Source organism: Salarias fasciatus, chromosome 20 (genome assembly GCF_902148845.1).
Source record: "Salarias fasciatus chromosome 20, fSalaFa1.1, whole genome shotgun sequence".
Taxonomy (NCBI): domain Eukaryota; kingdom Metazoa; phylum Chordata; class Actinopteri; order Blenniiformes; family Blenniidae; genus Salarias; species Salarias fasciatus.
This window is the reverse complement of record NC_043764.1, coordinates 207,791-228,218: the sequence shown is the minus strand read 5'-3', so window position 1 is coordinate 228,218 and position 20,428 is coordinate 207,791. Positions and strand designations below refer to the sequence as shown.

General features: G+C 46.7%; 1 protein-coding gene across 1 annotated transcript in view; it reads right to left on the bottom strand.

Moving 5' to 3' along the window:
• The window catches only part of LOC115407797 (cyclin-T1), a 38,313-nt gene extending 18,101 nt beyond the window's left edge, over positions 1-20,212 (bottom strand). Inside the window, 4 exon segments of the mRNA XM_075410470.1 lie at positions 2,993-3,053; positions 5,332-5,460; positions 19,333-19,414; positions 20,034-20,212. Of these exon segments, the coding sequence (XP_075266585.1) occupies positions 2,993-3,053; positions 5,332-5,460; positions 19,333-19,414; positions 20,034-20,206 (445 nt within the window). The 5' untranslated portion in view covers positions 20,207-20,212.
• Between the last annotated feature and the right edge of the window lie 216 nt (positions 20,213-20,428).

Genomic DNA, 20,428 nt, shown 5'->3' with positions numbered 1-20,428 from the left:
CCTTCCCCTGCCCTCCCTGACCTTCCCTTGCCCTCCCTGACCTTGCTGACCTTCCCTTGCCCTCCCTGACCTTGCTGACCTTCCCCTGCCCTCCCTGACCTTCCCTTGCCCTCCCTGACCTTGCTGACCTTCCCTTGCCCTCCCTGACCTTGCTGACCTTCCCCTGCCCTCCCTGACCTTGCTGACCTTCCCCTGCCCTCCCTGACCTTCCCTTGCCGTTCCCTACAGTCCGTAAACAGATGCATCCCAAAAAACGGAGACATCTGTTTGCCTTATATGAGGACTGCAGATTATTTTTAAAGGTGCATGAAGGGGTTTGTTCGGTTTATGCAAAACAGCACCCCCTGCAGGCCTTGGGCGTAACTGCAGCTTAGTGAAACACTCATGTCTGTGGCTTGCGTCCATGTACGTCCACGGAAGAGGGGAACTCCTTCCTCACTCTCTCAGACCTGCCAACCTTGGTGAAATTTTTTGAGTACCACTTGCCGGAACAGTTGTCGACCGGAGGGAGTGGAGGGAGGGGGGGGGGGGGGGGGGGGGGGGGGGGGGGCTGTCAGTTTTAAGCTCTCATGTGGTTCTTTAATTTGTTTATTGGCAAAGATTTAGCAGATGTTTTTCTGATACACATTACATTGCGGCTGACCGTGCACGTTGTCCCCAGAAAAGAGCTTCAAAATGCTGCTACATGTCCTTTATCTAAGCATTTTTTGCTGTGTGTGTGTGCGCATGTGTGCGCGTGTGTTCCATTACTAAAACCTTTATAAACCCGTGAATACGGTGTTTCAAATTAACTGGTGTCCTTGTTACCTGGTGACTGACTTCCTTTAGCACTTCCTGCTGCTGCTGCTAGTAGCCTCAGATGTTGAAATCAGACTCATAAAAGGTCTGAACGGCTTTTTGTCTGGTTTTTAACATCTATCAGCAACAAGGGACGTGAAAGAAACCCAGTCGCCAGTTAAAAGGGACTCAGTTATTCCAAACACCGGCTCCGCTCCGGTTTCGCGACACTCCTCCTCCTCTAGTTTGCTGCTGCGTTCAGGTGACTGGAGCTGCTGCGGAAAAGTGAAACTCGGTCGTTCACACGAAAGCAGCGGAGACAGCTGGACTCAGGAGGGACTCAGGAGACACTCAGGAGACACTCAGGAGACACTCAGGAGACACGTGAAGGAAGCGAGGACAATTTGCACAAAGGAACAGCTCGCAGACAGCTGAGAACCGGCTCTCGTCGTTCACTTGAAAGAGCCGTTCAAACGAACGACTCGTTCATTGAACGTCGCAGCTCTACGAGGGGAGCACATGTGTTTCCTCCCGGTTCCAGAGCTGCGGCGCACCGGCCTAATTTACCGGTATTCTTTTTCAGCGTGACAAATACAATGTGTGCCGTGAATGTGTGACAACACACTGAAATGCGTGACACTTCAGAGCCCTGCTGCTGCATCGTGCTGTCAGACATGAGAACGTCCACGGTCCGCATTTATAACAGCGCTCACTGACGTCTGCAGCTTTTTGCGTACTTTAATGAGGCGGAGCGTACCAGCGTGTTTTGATGTCAAATTGCGTACCTGCTACGCAAAATGCGTACAGGTTGGCAGGTCTGCTCTCTTTTAGTAGCGCTTGAGTGAAATTGAGGTTTCTCCTGCCTGGTGGGTCTGTGTGGCGCTGCGGCGCCAGAAGCCGGTCTTTTCTTACTTTCTGGAAGATCCATCCTCAAAACTGTTCAGTTATTGCTACTAAGCATCTGGCTAAGTAATGGCGGACAAAACGAAACCTAAGGATATCAGGCCAGCGGGAGGCGCGTTACGTCATTCCTCTCAAATTCTCCCCAAAAAATTTCTGGTGCCGGACCGGCACTGTGACTTTCTAGTGACAATTTAGCGCTGTTAGCGGTGCCGGCAATGAATCTGTCAGGGCACATTGTGCACATCATTCAATATTTGTAACATATTTATGGTGGAAAATAAGTATCTTTAAAGTTGAAAAACTTCTTAATGCACCTTTAAATTCTCCCATATTTGTAAAGCAAAAGTGAGCATTTACAGGATGAGCAGTAGACCTCAGTCATTTACAAGCGTCTGCTGTCTATCCTACAAAGTTAACACTGACATTGAAAATAAAGAAGCCACAACACCAAACAGCCTGGGAAACATGTCCTCTGTGTTCTGAATGTATTAAAATAAGACCACTGAAAAGAGGGTGAATGAGCGGTATTAAGGCCCGTCCATGCTTCACATGTCCATGGTCGTCCGCGTGAGGTAAAAATCGTCATGAATTCCTGTCAGCTAGGGCCCGAGCGGACCGATCCGTGCACGTCCACGCAGCAGCCAGATTCTGTGATGGCGCTGCGAGGGTGGTGCCGGTATACGCATGTGCCAGAGTGCCACAGCAAACAGAACATGACGGTAAAAGTGACGGTAGGCGGAGCTCCAGCCTGATGGCTCCACTCAGACACACCCAGAGAGAGAGAGACACTGGAGGACGGAGACAGCAGACTGTCTGGAGGGAGGAGAAGGTCTGTGACAGAAGTGAAAGCATCTGATCGCTCGGGCGCCGCCCCGCGATTCAGAAACAGAAGAAAAGTCTAAATAAACTCTGACACTAAATGATGACGTACTGACAATGTATGTGCTTAATTTTCTCTAAATAATCTATCATAAAGGAGCAGATAAACTGTCTGTAGAGCCGGAAAAGCTTCTTGAGGAGGCCTGGATCAGAGCCCTGCATGGAATGGGCACAGCTGAGCCCAGAACGCAGTATGGGAGGAAGCACGTGCACATTGGTGGTGCACGGAGGCCCCAGAGCGGATGCGGACATGGGAAGCATGGACGAGCCTTTACAGTTCCAGATGTTGACACAAACACAAAGCCTGATTGTGGAATATGAACTTTCCACTGCTGCACAGCAGTTTTCTGTTAAGGGAGCCCAAACAGGTTGGCTTTAGTTTGACAGTAGCTCTGGAGGGAAATCAGGAGCCCAGCCCTCCTTCCCAACTTACCCAGGGTCTGGAGAATAATGCTCTCAAGAATGACCAGGTCTTGGGCTTGTTGCAGGTAGGCCTGAGGTTGAGAGGACAGGACGTTACTCACTGAGAGGCCTCGCAAGCTTCGTCCAGTAACAGTCAGTGTGAGGAACAACCACCACTCAAAGGTTTTCCCAGGTTACATGACAGCTGGAGACGCTGACGTTAAAATAGGGTTAGCAGAAAAGCACAGGTTGAAAGAAGCCTTTTGTTGGTGAGCTGAGGCAGTCTACAAATGAGCGAAGACACAATGACAGTCGTTCAGCAAGTACAGACACTCTTGTTTGAGAAGTGTTCAACATGACGTTACCTGATGACTGCAAATCTGCACAGGCACATCTTTTTATCCGCCGTCTGTATCAACAGTCTCAACCCTAAACTATTAACTGCACACAAAGTCAAACTCAGGAATGAGAAGCTAAATTGTGCACATCCAAACTAAAGCGCCTGAGAAGTTCACTAAGGCTACGTTCAACGCTCTTAACTTATCAGCGCTTCTTAACGCTCAATTCGGATTTTTTGTGAAATCCGATTCTTTTGCCAGTTCGTTCACATTTACAATAAAATGCGACTTGTATGTGATCTCTCGTCTGAACGGAACACAACCCAAAAGTGTCCCGCATGCGCAGAAGAGGACAGAACGACGTCTCGCAGCAGCACTTCAGTGTTTGCGGAATCCACAAACAACATACAGAATCTGCAGCTTTTCATGCATCAATGATTTATTTAAGAACTGATCAAATGCGTTCTTACAATGAAACATTGAGCAATCGTTTGAGCGCAGCGCTTCTCATCAGACGCGCCGAGCTCCTTCTGTGTGTGTGTGTGTGTGTGTGTGTGTGTGTGTGTGTGTGTGTGTGTGTGTGTGTGTGTGTGTGTGTGTGTGTGTGTGTGTGTGTGTGAGTGTGTGTGAGAGAGAGCGAGAGAGAGAGTAAGAGAGAGAGAGAATGCGCGTACTGATATTATTATTTTCCTCCCCGTTGTCCTGGCGCTGCAGAATTTAGCGAATGAGAAGGAAGAGAGCCGAGTTTTTTAGCATGGCGTTTTGTGGGACAGCGGAGAAACGCAGCCGGGAGTGGTGGGACAGTGATGAGAGGCTTTAATGATACGGAGTTCAATAATACTTTTCGGATGAAAGAACTCCCTTAAAGCTGGTGTCCGGAGTTTCTGTTCGTTTCCAACGTATGAATCATTTTTCAGCAGAGCTTCAATGTGTCAGTCTGGTTCATACTACAATATAATATTAACATAAAGCAATATAAAAATGTATTAATGAGCCCCGCCTTCGTCTCATAGACCCCCATGTTATCCGAAAAAGCGCCGGTCAGCGTCAGCCAATAGATTTCGGGCTTCCGCCTTGTCCTGCTGTCAGTCAACATGTGGAGCAGCCAGAGAGCACGTCGCTCGCCCAGCAGGGGAGAGTTAGCTCTGCAGCAGATATATCCACCGTCTGCTGAACATCCAGGAAACAGCTCCACCTGGAGGACGCTGCAGGACTGGAGGCTCTCATTTTCACCCCACAGATAATAGCGTGCACAATTAAAGGGGCGTGGCTTGGTCGCTCATGAAAGCAGAGGGAGGCGGAGCCTCCAGACATTGGATTAAAAAAAAACCTCTCTCTTTCAAAACTCCGGACACGAGCTTTAATGTACATGTGCGAGCGCCTTTTTTTTTTAACACTCACGGTAAGACTCACGTCTTTGGCGCCCCATATCGAGACGTGTAGGTCGGATAAATGCGACCTGGCCGTTCAGACTGAAGTCGCATAGCAAAAGATCAGATACGTATCAGATTCAGGAGCACATATCCAAGTGGCCTGGGTCGCATTTGAAAAAATCGGATCTGTGTTGTTCAGACTGTCATGAAAAGATCCGATACAGGTCGCACAGGTGCAGAACAATCGGATTTGGGTCACTTCAGCCCGCAGTGTGAACGTAGCCTAACTCAACTCTAAACGTGCCGTAACAACGAGCAGCGATATCCTCTAACTACAGTCTGTAGGAAGCTCTCTGTTCAGGTTCTGCAGTGTGGGTTCTAATTGAAGGATGGTGGAATCTTTGCTCTCTTCCCTCTCTACATTCCGTTTAGAAATCATATAATGATTCAGAAATCATGTCATCAAGGGGAGCTTTATACTTAGAAGCTCCTCTTGAAAGAGTCAGTCAGTCTGGAAGCTTCAAGCAGCAGAACCTCCGTTCTGCTGCACTGATGCTGGACAGAACAGGTTAGAAAATAATTAAATGTGCTGTTAGCATTGCTCAATCCCTCAGTCCTGCATCTTAATGCACACAAACGTGTCCTTCAGTTACACTTACATCGCTGCGCACGTCTGGGGAAGGCTCCTGAGGATTGAGGCAGGCGTGAGCCACTTTGATCACATGCTCCAGCTTCCGGGGCTGCTCCTCCACCTTGGCAGCGAGGAAAAGGGCTGCTGGAGCAATGACCTGGTCGACAGGGAAGAACAACACCAGCTGCTTCACATCGCAGACCGCCATTCAGTTATCATTTGCATATGAGCTGCTTCATCTTTATATTTCTTACTGCTGGATCAGATTGCTGTGTTTTTATTAGACATGTAACAATATGAAAATTTGACATCACGATAAATGTGATCAAAGTCATTACGGTTATTGATATTATCACGGTATTGTGAAATATGTTCAAAATGTTAAAAAAGTACTCACAGGCACACTTCAATCAATTAACAACATTTTATTGTAGAAAGAACAATCAAAATAACAAAAATAAAATAAAATATCAGATAGCTGCTGTGAGGTCTGTGGCGAGTTTTAAGCAGCTTCCTTTCGAACGGCCGTGACCGAAGAGGTAGAAGCTGGAGGATTCGTCCTGGTTCTGTCTGCTACAGCCCTCTGAAATAAGAGTACAGCAAATGTAGAATGGTTATTATTAAATAGTTACAATTATTCATCATCGTGCGCGCGCACACACACACACACACACACACACACACACACACACACACACACACACACACACACACACGTAACGCTGTCTTCTGAACATTAACCTGCTGTTGTTTCTATGCTGGTGCATTTAGCTTTAGCCACGCAGCTAGCATTGAATTGAGCCGGAGCAGAAACCAGACGAACACGCTCAATTTTCAAGTTCCTGATCCCAGCATGCTTCATTTCAAGTTAACTCACCTTGAACTCGCTGCGGCTGCTGCTGGCGGTCCCGTAGATGAGCCATCATGTTGGACCAGTTTCCACCCTTTGCCGATACTTTTTTGTGGCGTTTTCGGCAGACTGGTTGCTGTCTTGGACCAGTCTCCCTTCCGCCTCTTTAAAAAAGCCGAAGTACGTCCAGACTTCGAACTTGGTCGGTGGAAAAATCTCTGCACTGCTGGCAGCACTGCTCTCCGCCATGTTGACCAGTTGTTTACTGAGCAGAGGCGGTGTCCGATCGGCTGCTGTTGCTGCACTTCTCACAGCAGTAGTGGGCCTATTTCTGAGATTTTCCAGATTGTGGAAATCAAACACGGTTTCATGGTAATTAAAATTTGAAACAGTAGTATTAACCGTCAGACATTTTACCGCGGTTTACCATTTTTACCGGTAATCGTTCCATCCCTAGTTTACATCAGAGTAGAGGGCTTTGCTCTTTTGGTTCCTTAATTTTAGCATCTCTGTTTGAGCATTTATTCACTGAAACAAATTGCCCCAAACCCCAAGATAAGCTAACAGCTGGCAGATAAGCTCCGCCCACACCACTACGGTGCTTCCTGTCATGTTCACCTTTGACCGAAAACCAGTATTCAAATGAAAATTAACATCATGATGTTTCCAAATCTCACTGAAGAGCAGCAGGGGACATTGAAACTAGACAAAAACAGAGATTTGTTTGACATGATGACATCAAAACGGAAAAGGCTCAAATCAATTTCAAATAGCCAAGACTTCTTTCAAGTAATAGGGGGTCCAACCAGAATCGGTACATTTACAGAAACTTGTATTGATTTAATTTTCACAAATAGCAAAGATAGAATTTACAAAACTTACAATATGATTACAGGTTTATCAGATCATAATCTAATCCTTTTTCAAGAAAATTATCCAGAAATAGATGCATGCGACCTTTTAACAAATCCAGTGAACAACTAAAAATTACAAAATCACAAATAAAGAATCTAGAAACTGCTCTAAATGGAATAAATTGGTCTGAACATCTTTTACAAGAAAATTTAGACGAAAAGTGTAAAAAATTCACAAAAACAACTCAAGAAACCATAAGTCAATTTCAAAAAACATTTAAAGCCAAACCTCAGAAAAAACATCTGCCCTGGCTCAATGAAGACATTTGTGGTTTAATGAAGCAACGTGATGAAGCTTTGAAGATTGCTCTCAAAACAAAAATAAGTACTGATAGGCAAATTTTCACCTCACTGATCCCCCTCTCCCACTGCAGCTAGCGGGTCGACCCGTGTCTGCGACCCGCTAACTGTCGCCTTTTTAGACGCCTTTCCCACCGCCTGCAGACCCGCGTCTCACCTCCTGCTGGCGAGCCGCGTCGCTGCGTTTTCCCGCACTGATGGTGTCCCACGTTGATGACATCATCAGCACGACGGAGCAAAACGAAAGTAAACAATGCAGCGGAAAACAGTCCCTGTCACCTGTAGACGAATCTCCTCCTCCCCACGGATCAGGGGAAGCTCTCTGGTCTCGCTCTCTTGCCACTGCTGGGTCATCTTGACGAAGGAAATCTCACGCTGTGTCCAGAAACAACAACTAGCGCGCTAACTTAGCCGCGCTGCGTCGACGTCATCATGTAAGTCCCTCCCACTAAAAGCCGGTAGAAAGCTGACCCGGGAATTTACCGGGTCGATTGCAGGGTGAACGACCCGGGTCGAAATCCCGGGTCAAACCTTTTCCCACTGCCACGACTTAGCGGGTTTAAACAGGTTTTTTGGCCAGTCGGAAAGGGGTATTAGAAATAAAGTGGCCAAAGAAATTAGATATGCTAAAGCAAATTTCTTTATAAATGCCATAAAAAATGCAAAATGTAACACCAAAGAGGTTTGGACACATATCCGGAAACTGACAGGAAATTTGACCAATGACCCAACACAGATAGCTACAGTTCTTAACAACTATTTTCTGGACTCTGTTAAGAAACTGACACAAAGCGCATCACAAATGGCCGGTGTAGTATGGAATATGGACCCCCTGGAAAAAGGACCACATTCCACAGCGGAATATGGACCCCCCCTATGGAAAATGGACCCCCCTCCAAATTTGGGGAATTAATCATTTTTTTAAGTTTTGAATTATACACACATATAATAGAAACAAAACTACATTTTGAAAACAAGATTTCTTTATTGTGGTATATTTTAGCTCTTGCATGAACTTTTAAAATATAACCCTCTGAATGACAAAGACCCGTCATATGACAACAGTTGAAGCTGCCCCAAAATAAGTCATTCTTAATTTTAATGAGTTCAAAAAGTTCAAAAAGAAGGTCAACAAGTATGTACTACTAGATGGTACTCTTCACTACATTCACCCGAAGCAAGAAGCACCTTCGTGTCATCAGGGTTACGGAGAAGGAGGCCATCCTCCAGGTATGCCACGTTGTCCTTACAGCAGGTCACCAGGGGGTCAACAAGACCACTTCCCTCATCATGAGCAGCTACTTCTGGCCTGGCCCTCAGTGCAACGACATCACAAACTTTATCGGTAAGAGTTTTATACTTATCTATGGATCCACTTGTTAAATATGTCAAATTATGTAGTAATTGCAGATAGGTCCATTTTCTGACATGGAATATGTACCCCCTGGTATTTTATAATGTTTTAGAATACCCAGGTCCATTCTCTATGGCATGGAATATGTACCCCCTGGTATTTTATAATGTTTTAGAATACCCAGGTCCATTCTCTATGGCATGGGATATGTACCCCCTGGTATTTTATAATGTTTAAAAGTACCTGGGTCCTTTTTCTATGACATGGAATATGTACCCCCTGGTATTTTATGTTTGAAAGTCCCCGGGTCCATTTTCTATGTCAATTTATGTAGTTGTTGTTGTGTATTATAGTTCTTCTTCTTTTTTTCATACAGCTTCATGTGATGACTGTCAGTGCAGCAACCATCTTCGCCAGGTCCCCGCAGTCCTACAGCCCATCGCTCCTCCAGACACCAGTTTCACTCAGTTTGGTATGGACCTGGTTGGGCCCCTCCCCCATCAGCCAGCGGTCACCGGTATATCGCTGTGATAACCGACTGCCTCACCAAGTGGCCTGAAGCGGAGGCCGTACCCTACAAGGTCTTAGTGAAGTTGGTCTGCCGCTACTCCAACGCCAAAGTCCTCATCACAGACCAGGGCCGCGAGTTCTGCAACTGTGCCAACGAAGAGCTCTGCAGACGTCTCAAGATCGACCACCGCTAGACAGCCGCCTACCACCCACAGTCGAACGGCCAGACTGAGCGATTCAACCAGAGATTTTGCAATGCAGTTGTAAAGTACATCAGCGAGCAGCAGGACAACTGGGATGAGGACATCTAGCCCTTTTTTTAATTTTTTTTTCTTTCTAATTTGCCATTCAGTGTCATATTTCTTCACTATAATCTCTGTGATATTGGTGTATTTTTGAACTATGTATAGCACAGTGTAATTTGCCATTCAGTGTGATATTTCATCATAATATCAGTGATCTCGTTGCATGTATAATATTATACTATGTATAATACTTGTTACCGTATTGGCCCGAATATAAGACGATGTTTTCTTCCAGAAATTGTATCCTCAAAAGTGGGGTGGTGTTATAATGGCGGACTTACGGTAGATGGTCAATACGCATCCGCACCACTAGATGGAGCCGAAGTATCACTGAGCAGAGAGCGAGTGGAGCGATGAAATGAGATCAGATGATCTGATGAAAGATGGCGGATCATCTGGAACAAAGGGGCTGAACGCTGGACAACTGAGCAACAGCAGAGGAGAAGTTATGATACCAACTTTAACCTGATGGTGATCAACGCAGCAGAGTCATCAAACTACTGCCAAGCTGCCAGGAGGTCTGGTGGAGCAGAGCCTCGCTCTGACTGGAGAGCACAGAAAAAACACTGCAGATGCTAACGCTATGAGAAAAGCTTTCCTGGTCCTGAGAGACGCTTCAGAGAGACTGATAGAAGGGTGAGTGTAGGGCTGAACGATATGGGCAAAATTTCATATCTCGATATCCATGCCAGATATCTCGATATCGATACGATATATTAAAATGGATTCAGTGAAAGTTAAGCATTTTTCAGAAAAATAAAAACATACAGGGCATGAAATTCGTCAACATTTTAACAGGCCCTCCAAATATTTTCAGCAGGTCCCCAGAAAATGTTAACAGGTCCTCACAAGTTTTCACAGGTCCTTAATTTTCAATTTTGTAAAATGCTGATCAAAAACAGGATCCAACAATTATTTTTTAATTAAATTGTTGTATTTTGTTGTGCTTGTTTAGTTCTGTTGATATCTATCTGCTGCTCTGTGTCTGGGATGGTTTATCTTCTCATGCTATATGGACCGCCCTCAGTTGCAAATTTATAAAATGATTTTTATTTATTTTGGTGCAGGTATGCATGTTGCTAATTGCTGATTGAAGCATCCCAGCTTTGACTAGTTCCTTTGGTGGTGGTGGTACATTAACCCTGGAATCCATACCAGCACAAACCACATTTCATATAATGTAGTTGCATCCAATTGAAACTAAATATTTTAGCTAAGATCCTGCTGATGGCTGTGAATGTTGGTGTAGATTCTGATTCTATTCAGGTCTTAATCTGACCAGGTTTTGTCTCTGTATGTATCAGACCCTGGAGGACCTCTCTTACTGATGTTCACTGATGTTGTTCTGCAGCAGTGACGGCCTCATTCAGGGCTGGGGAACTGCAGTATCGCAGTAAATCAATAACTGTTTTGGCAGATTTGCATATTCACAGTTACTACTGTTTACACCCACTGCTGTCATCGTGTTCTGAAGTATTTGTTGTTTGGAATTCACAGCAGCGCCGGAATCAAGCAGTACCTCCTTCAGTCCAGCAGAGGGCGCATTGTGGTCGTTAGATGCATAGTGCAGAGTGAAGCACAGAGAAGAAGAATGCAGAAATGGAATCCCAGAGTAACGAAGCGTGTTGGTTATGATCGATTCATTAAAAGAGAAGCAACGCAATTTCATGATAAAAAAAAGCCAACAGGCGGTCCGGACCTGCTGATATGGCGCCCAGACCGGCGGAGATTCCATCTCAATTGGTCCCCGCCACCTTTTTATTGGGAATTTCGCGCCCTGATAATACAAAAGGATGTAAAAAAAATGCAGGGGTTTTTTTGTATGAGAACTCACTGCCACTACCACCAAATTCGTTTGTGCAGATTCTGCAGCCGCGCTCTCTTCAGCTCTCATGTTGTTGTTTTGCTTTCTCCGCCGCCTGTAGCACATGTGAGTGTGGTCTCCGTCTCCCTCCTGCCCCTCCCTCTGATGTTTCTCATTGGCTGCCATCAGCTGTCAACCAGTAAACGAGGTTTGTGGTTGGCTGGCCTGACCTGTGCACGGGCGAGCTGACATGCAGGGCGAGCAGGGGAAATCTTGATATCGTCGATTTTGAGAAAGCAATGTCCTGAATGTTCATATCCCGATATCGATATGATAACGATATATCGTTCAGCCCTAGGTGAGTGAATACGTCTCTGAAAGACGGAAAGACGGAATGTCCACCACCAGAGCCTGATTCAGCTGAAGGACCTGGGAAGATATTTACATCATTTATGCAGTTTTGACCTCTTGAGCCTTCTTATTTTTTCATTTTATATCTCGTGAAATGTTATCTCAGTAGTGAGTTTTTGAGTTTATAATAATTGTATATTAAAAATTTCTTTGATGGGTGACCGTACTGTCTTCAGCATTTTTTTTTTTCACAAAATGATCTTTGAAAAATAGGGGTCGTGTTATAATCGGAGTCGTCTTATATTCGGGCCAATACGGTATATACCTCAATAAATGTTTTTTTAAATGTTTTGTTTTCATTATGTGTGTGTGTGTGTGTGTGTGTGTGTGTGTGTGTGTGTATATTCCAAAAATAATTAAAAAAAGTTAACCATTCCCTAAATTTGGAGGGGGGTCCATTTTCCATCGGGGGGGTCCATATTCTATGGGGGTCCATTTACAATCTTACACTGGCACCATCTCTGTAGTGGAGCCTCCCAATATAAATGCAGCAGCTTTTGATTTGCGTGCAGTTTGTTATATGGATGTTGAGAGGTTCATTGGTGGTTTAGGCAATTCTAAGGCTAAATATGCATTTGGGATAAACACAATGTTCATCAAAACACACAAACAACCACTTATTGCCCCTTTCACAAGCATTAGAAATGATTCAATAAATAAGAGTACATTCCCAGATTACTGGAAGATCTCAACGATTACACCGATTTTTAAATCGGGGGATCCCAGTGAGCTCAGTAATTATAGACCTATAAGCATTCTACCAGTTGTCTCAAAACTAATAGAAAAACGTGTAACAGAACAACTTATGAATCATCTCAATCAAAGTGTGTTTAATCTAAACCAAATGCAGTTCGGCTTCAGAAAGCATTATGCCACAGAAACGGCTGTGTGCTTTCTTCCGGAGAATATCAAACAGAGCTTGGATAAGGGCGGTGTTGTCGGAGCAGTGTTTCTGGACTTTAAGAAAGCATTTGACACGGTCAACCATTAGATCCTCCTCAATAAGCTATTTCAATTTAATTTTTCTTCTCGCACTGTACAGTGGATGGAATCATACTTGATAAATAGAATACAGCATGTTAAAGTACAAAATTCCACTTCAACGATTTGTAATAATGATCTGGGACTACTTCAAGGTTCTGCCCTATCACCATTATTATTCAGTCTGTATATTAATGACCTTCCTGATAGTTGTCCATCTAATGTACAGTGCCAGATGTATGCTGACGACGTGGTCATCTATGTTCATGCAAAAAACAAATCATTAGCAGCTCAAGAGTTGTCATCAACCATGTGTAAGATTTCAGAGTGGCTGCACAACTCACAACTTGCGCTTAATGTATCAAAAACAGTCAGTATGTTTTTTTCAAAAAGCACCTCTTGAGATGATATCAATCCTCCTGTGTTAATACAGGGAACTAAAATAGAAACAGTTAATGAAGTGAAATATCTAGGAGTAACTGTTGACGGCAAACTAGGGTTCAAACAACAGGTAAAGACAACGGCGAACAAAATAATTTACACCCTGGGAATTACATCCAGGAATGTAAGTTACTGTCCAGGAACGTCTCCACCACCTGCCACCACAGGGTCTGATGGGTGGATGCTAGGAGTGTAACGGTACGGGGGTCACAGTTCGGCACACACAATCACACGACGAATACACCAGTGAGTTAAAAAAAAAAAAAAAAATCCAACCTTAGATTGCGGTAATGAGCCTAAAAGCTGCCGGCAACCACCATTACCACAGAAGAAGAAGAAGTAGAACAAGCAGGTCCAAACATGAACAAACAAAGAAGAAAGTACAAGCGGAATGAGAGCTGCAGCGTGTGGCGGAGCGGATTAAACGGGGGAGTATTTGTTCTGCGTGCGTTCCCTCATACGGAGTGAAGTGTGACGTGCCAGTAAACAGGAAGCAGCACAGTCAAAAAACCAGCAGAGAACGCCACGGTGGTGGAAAAACACTTTTTCAGTGAAAAACCCCGACAGAAAAAACACTGGAGAGGCGAGATGGAACCAAATCGCGCAACAGCGAGTTGTATAAAGAGCTCCATAGCAGAATACGAGCCATCGCCGGCTGGTGTTATGGATTAACCGGTTCCCGTGTTAACGAATGACGGCGGAGGTCTGTGTGAACACCTGCTGATTACAGCAGTTGTTAAAGTAAGACTCACAAAAGACTTTAAAGGTATACACTCACTGTAACGGTCGATAACCGACGTTCGCCAGAACGACTAGATGTTTCAGTCATTATTGGTCACAAGTTAACACGGGCACCAGTTAATTCGAAACATCGGCATGCGGCGCAGAGCTCACACCGAGACGTGCTGCTCCGCTCGGCGGTGCTCCGGTCAGGGGAGCAGCCGCTCCTTCAGCAGCGGATCATGGAGATTTTGGGACATTATTTGAGCAGATAAAAACTCTCTGCTCGGCGCTGAGGACTGCTGCTGCAGAGAGGAAGACCTGCAAGTTCCTCGTGAGACGTTGTGCGCATGTCACAGGGTCCTTGCAAACGAGGATTCATGGTGGATGCTTTGTATGCTGCACATGAACACACTCGCGTTTAATACTATTGTTTACAATCGGATTGAAAAAACACCATGTAAACTGGGCCAATAATGTGTCGCATGGGAAAGCTTGGGAAAAATGTTCTGGTACATTTGTGACCTTTTTTTTACTTTTTCCCCACTGTACCGAAAAACGTACCGAACCGTGACCCTTACACCGAGGTACGTACCGTACCGTGGCTTTTGTGTACCGTTACACCCCTAGTGGATGCAGGGGGTGGGTGGCAGTGCCTTGCTTAACTGCTCTCTTTCCCCCTTTGCTTTTTACCCTGGAGGAGGCTGGAGCACCAACCACACCCAACGGAGCCCCTGAGAGAAATTCAGGCTTCAGGTGAGCTGGGAGCTGCAGCGTGATGAACGGCATGTCCATCAGGAGGAGCAGCAGGAGGAGGAGCGGCGTCTCAACCTGCAGCTCCTTGAAGGTGAAGCAGGGCAGCGAGGCTGAATGAGGCTGGTTTGGCCTCTCAGCAGCAGCAGAGCCAGGCCTTCAGACGGTCCTGCAGCGGGTCTCTCTGCAGGTCCAGACTCCGAGAACCCACAGGAGCAACTCAACAACTGGTGGTGTTGATGTCCTTTCCAATAAAAACAGTTTTCACACCCATATGTGTCTGAATTCACTGGTTCTTGCTCAACACAAGCACAGCAGTGTTTTTGCATTTGGCATTTTTTCTAAGTAGTGGTGCTGAATGGAGATGAAATAACTCATTTGTAAAGGTTGTACGTGGTGATGTTTTGAATATTTTATATGGTGATTATTCAGACAATTCTGCACTGCGACACGTTACAGTAACAGGCTGCTTTATGGAAACATACACTAAAGTCTGACTGCTGGTTGAAGAGCCAAAGGTAAGGTGGAGCCAGAGTCATCTCCATGTAGGGAGAAGCCAGTACTGATTCAATATTACCCTGGTACAGCTTTAAACACAACTGTCACTAAATACAGCCTTTTAAAACAATTCTCCCGTCATCAACCAGCTCTTCTTCTGAGCCGGCCTCATGTTAACAAGCATGTAGTCTCTGCACAATTCCTAAGACTGGTTTGAAACTAAACCTTTAACAGCAAACTGTTCTGTCTGTCAGAAAAAAATGGATTTTACCCAGATGTGAGCAGATCTGTGCTTCATATAGAACAGAATGGACTATTTATCTCACCATGGAGACATTCAGTTCTGGAGGCTCATAGAACAAACGGCTGCTAATAAATGAAATTTGCAAATAAGTAATAGAAATCTAAAAGACGAAAAGATCTAACTTAATATACAACAGATCTAAATTATAACACTTCTACTACTACCAAAATAAAACTGGAGCTATAATGTATAGAAATATGTTCAGGTATGTTTTAGAGCAACAGAATGTGTGGATAATAAAGTGTCCATGGTTGATTCGGGGTTCTACAGTGACCATAATATAATATCTATATAGTGTCAACAGGATTCAGACACTTTCTCACCTCTGATTTTCAATGACTTCATAATTTATTACCGAATTTCCACGACCAAAACACAGCCTCACGCTCCACTGAAATGTAATTTTATTCTGTCCTGAAACATTACGAGCTGAGCAGAGCTGCTCAGAGCTCCTCCACTCCTCCGTCTGATGTCTTGTTTTGCCGGCGCGTTTGCCGGTGCGTAATGACGTCACTTCCTGTGGCCGTTCATCACCCCGCCTACATTCCAACAGGAACCCCGCAAATGGAAACGCGACACGTGATTTGTGCCTGGTACGCTTTAACCGACCCGATCCTACCAGACCGACCCGTACCGTCACCAGCTGCGCAGTGGAAAAGGGGCTTATGGTGCGGCAGCTGTTCCCCTGCAGACTGAAAGAGCCTCCAGAGAGTGGCTGAGGATGGCAGGGAAGATTACCAGAACTGCTTTTCCTTCTATCAAAGATGTGGCGGCAAACACTGTCTGCTGTGAGCCCAGAACATTAGAGACTGCACACTCTCACATCCCAGACAGTCCTCTGTGCTGACAACAGCCCGACGTGAGCAACAGCCCGACGTGAACAACAGCCCGACGTGAGCAACAGCCCAACGTCAGCAACAGCCCGACGTGAGCAACAGCCCGACGTGAACAACAGCCCGACGTGAACAACAGCCCGACGTCAGCAACAGCCCGACGTCAGCAACAGCCCGACGTCAGCAACAGCCCGACGTGAGCAACAGCCCGACGTGAGCAACAGCCCGACGTGAGCAACAGCCCGACGTAAGCAACAGCCCGACGTGAGCAACAGCCCGACGTGAACAACAGCCCGACGTGAGCAACAGCCCAAGGTGAACAACAGCCCGACGTGAGCAACAGCCCGACGTGAGCAACAGCCCGACGTGAGCAACAGCCCGACGTGAGCAACAGCCCGACGTGAGCAACAGCCCGACGTGAGCAACAGCCCGACGTGAGCAACAGCCCGACGTGAGCAACAGCCCGAGGTGAACAACAGCCCGACGTGAACAACAGCCCGACGTGAACAACAGCCCGACGTGAACAACAGCCCGACGTAAGCAACAGCCCGACGTAAGCAACAGCCCGACGTGAGCAACAGCCCGACGTGAACAACAGCCCGACGTGAGCAACAGCCCGACGTGAACAACAGCCCAAGGTGAACAACAGCCCGACGTGAGCAACAGCCCGACGTGAGCAACAGCCCGACGTGAGCAACAGCCCGACGTGAGCAACAGCCCGACGTGAGCAACAGCCCGACGTGAGCAACAGCCCGACGTGAGCAACAGCCCGACGTGAGCAACAGCCCGACGTGAGCAACAGCCCGAGGTGAACAACAGCCCGACGTGAACAACAGCCCGACGTGAGCAACAGCCCGACGTGAGCAACAGCCCGACGTGAACAACAGCCCGAGGTGAACAACAGCCCGACGTGAGCAACAGCCCGAGGTAAACAACAGCACGAGGTAAACAACAGCACGAGGTGAGCAACAGCCCGAGGTGAGCAACAGCCCGAGGTGAGCAACAGCCCGAGGTGAACAACAGCCCGACGTGAGCAACAGCCCGAGGTGAACAACAGCCCGACGTGAGCAACAGCCCGAGGTGAACAACAGCCCGAGGTGAACAACAGCCCGACGTGAACAACAGCCCGACGTGAGCAACAGCCCGAGGTGAACAACAGCTTGACGTGAACAACAGCCCGAGGTAAACAACAGCACGAGGTAAACAACAGCACGAGGTGAGCAACAGCCCGAGGTGAGCAACAGCCCGAGGTGAACAACAGCACGAGGTGAACAACAGCACGAGGTGAGCAACAGCCCGAGGTGAGCAACAGCCCGAGGTGAACAACAGCACGATGTGAACAACAGCACGAGGTGAGCAACAGCCCGAGGTGAGCAACAGCCCGAGGTGAACAACAGCCCGAGGTAAACAACAGCACGAGGTAAACAACAGCACGAGGTGAGCAACAGCCCGAGGTAAACAACAGCCCGAGGTGAACAACAGCACGAGGTGAACAACAGCACGAGGTGAACAACAGCACGAGGTAAACAACAGCACGAGGTGAACAACAGCACGAGGTGAACAACAGCCCGAGGTGAACAACAGCTTGACGTGAACAACAGCCCGAGGTGAACAACAGCCCGAAGTGAACAACAGCCCGAGGTGAACAACAGCCCGAGGTGAACATCAGCTTGACGTGAGCAACAGCCCGAGGTAAACAACAGCACGAGGTGAACAACAGCACGAGGTGAACAACAGCACGAGGTAAACAACAGCACGAGGTGAACAACAGCACGAGGTGAACAACAGCCCGAGGTGAACAACAGCTTGACGTGAACAACAGCCCGAGGTGAACAACAGCCCGAGGTGAACAACAGCCCGAGGTGAACAACAGCCCGAGGTGAACAACAGCTTGACGTGAACAACAGCCCGAGGTAAACAACAGCACGAGGTAAACAACAGCACGAGGTAAACAACAGCACGAGGTGAGCAACAGCCCGAGGTGAACAACAGCCCGAGGTGAACAACAGCACGAGGTAAACAACAGCACGAGGTGAACAACAGCCCGAGGTAAACAACAGCACGAGGTGAACAACAGCACGAGGTGAACAACAGCACGAGGTGAACAACAGCCCGAGGTGAACAACAGCTTGACGTGAACAACAGCACGAGGTAAACAACAGCACGAGGTGAACAACAGCCCGAGGTAAACAACAGCACGAGGTAAACAACAGCACGAGGTAAACAACAGCCCAAGGTGAACAACAGCTCGAGGTGAACAACAGCTCGAGGTGAACAACAGCCCGAGGTGAACAACAGCACGAGGTGAACAACAGCACGAGGTGAACAACAGCCCGAGGTGAACAACAGCTTGACGTGAACAACAGCTTGACGTGAACAACAGCTTGACGTGAACAACAGCACGAGGTAAACAACAGCACGAGGTGAACAACAGCCCGAGGTAAACAACAGCACGAGGTAAACAACAGCACGAGGTAAACAACAGCCCAAGGTGAACAACAGCTCGAGGTGAACAACAGCTCGAGGTGAACAACAGCCCGAGGTGAACAACAGTAAGATGTGAACAACAGCTTGACGTAAGCAACAGTCTGAGGTGAACAACAGACAGGCTCTGATGCAGCTTGACAGCTCAGGCTCCACTACGCTACAGACTCAACAGTCCAGTACAGTATTTTCAGGCATATTATCACTTCCCTAATATTTGCTGGGCTGTTTTTAACCAGTGTTATACACACTTGTTTAAATGCATATGCCTACAGTGTTGCGGCCTGAGCCATTTGCAATGAAATTATGTTCAAGCACCTGTGGTGCATATTTTGAAAGAATAATAATAACGACTTATCAGTCTATCAAAAAGTAGAAACACAGACATTTGAGAGAAACTGAACTGTTACAATAGACATACACCAAATAAATACTGTCAATGTTTAAGCATTCATACAGTATCTTTCACAGTTGATGACAAGTTTGATTTTACCATTTTTAAATCTACTAAACTAAAGCAGACCTGTATTAGAAGGCCTATATGAACACGAGAGAAACAATACTTACATTTCTGTGGAACCTGGTGAATGACTGGACCATGTAGAAGCGATGCATGTACACGATGGCTGTGTTGATGGTGAGCTGGGACCTGAAGTGTTGGAGTTAAGGACGACATACAACACAACAAGAGTGCCGACTTGAAATCCGAATCAAAACGTGGAAAGCTGGATCACTCAAGTGTAACTGAGAGACAGAACCATGTATTACCTTAGTTTATTATTTCCATAATCAACCTAGCAATAGAAAAAAATCAAGTTAAAGCACCAGCTAGCTTACCACAGCAGACAGTGTTTGGCACGTTTGCCATTTTCAAATGAGACGCAAAAGGCTAAATCCTAAAATTGCACATGTTTAAGAAGTGGTGAAAGTTAAAGTGACACACTGTGCTATGATTGTTCCTTGCTTCTAGTGTGTCCAGCAAAGCAGAAGAGCTAACTGCTAACGTCCTGAAGGCCCGTCGGCCACAGGGGCCTGTGGCTTCACTTCACCGCGCTGTTCGGGTGTAATGCTAACGAGCCATCATACAAGTAGTGAAACGGGCGATCCGTGCCCGAAACTGACGCAAAACACGTAAAAGATCAAGAAAGTGTCGAGGATAAAACCACCAAAAAGCCCAACGACCCCGCGACAGGTCAGAACCGGCTTCACAAACAGCTACATTCAGCTAGCCGAGAGGCTAACGGACCCGGCGAGACGACAAAAGATACACATTGAGCCGCTGGCCCATGTCCTGCAGCAGGTTCGCCGCTTGCTGTCGGTACGAGAGTTCCTTGTCCGGATCAAGTCCAGCTCGCCGAGAGGGGCTGTTGTCGATCTGCTGTCGGGTGTAGTACCATTTGTTGTTACAGCTTGCAGGGAGAGAACGAAACGAAGCCGCCATTACTGAGAAGGACGAGAGTTTAAAATTTCTGCGCGTCACCGGATCCTACGTCACAGCCGAGGGGACGTCAACGCCGTTTCCATGGTGACCAGCAGGGGGCGCCAAAAACAGGGGAGCGCAGAACTAGTCTCAAAAGGAAACAACTAATAAACTAGAAATTGGCACTCAGAGAGCGCAGACCTCCGCCACAGCTCAAATCAGTCACCAACAACCATAAGAACA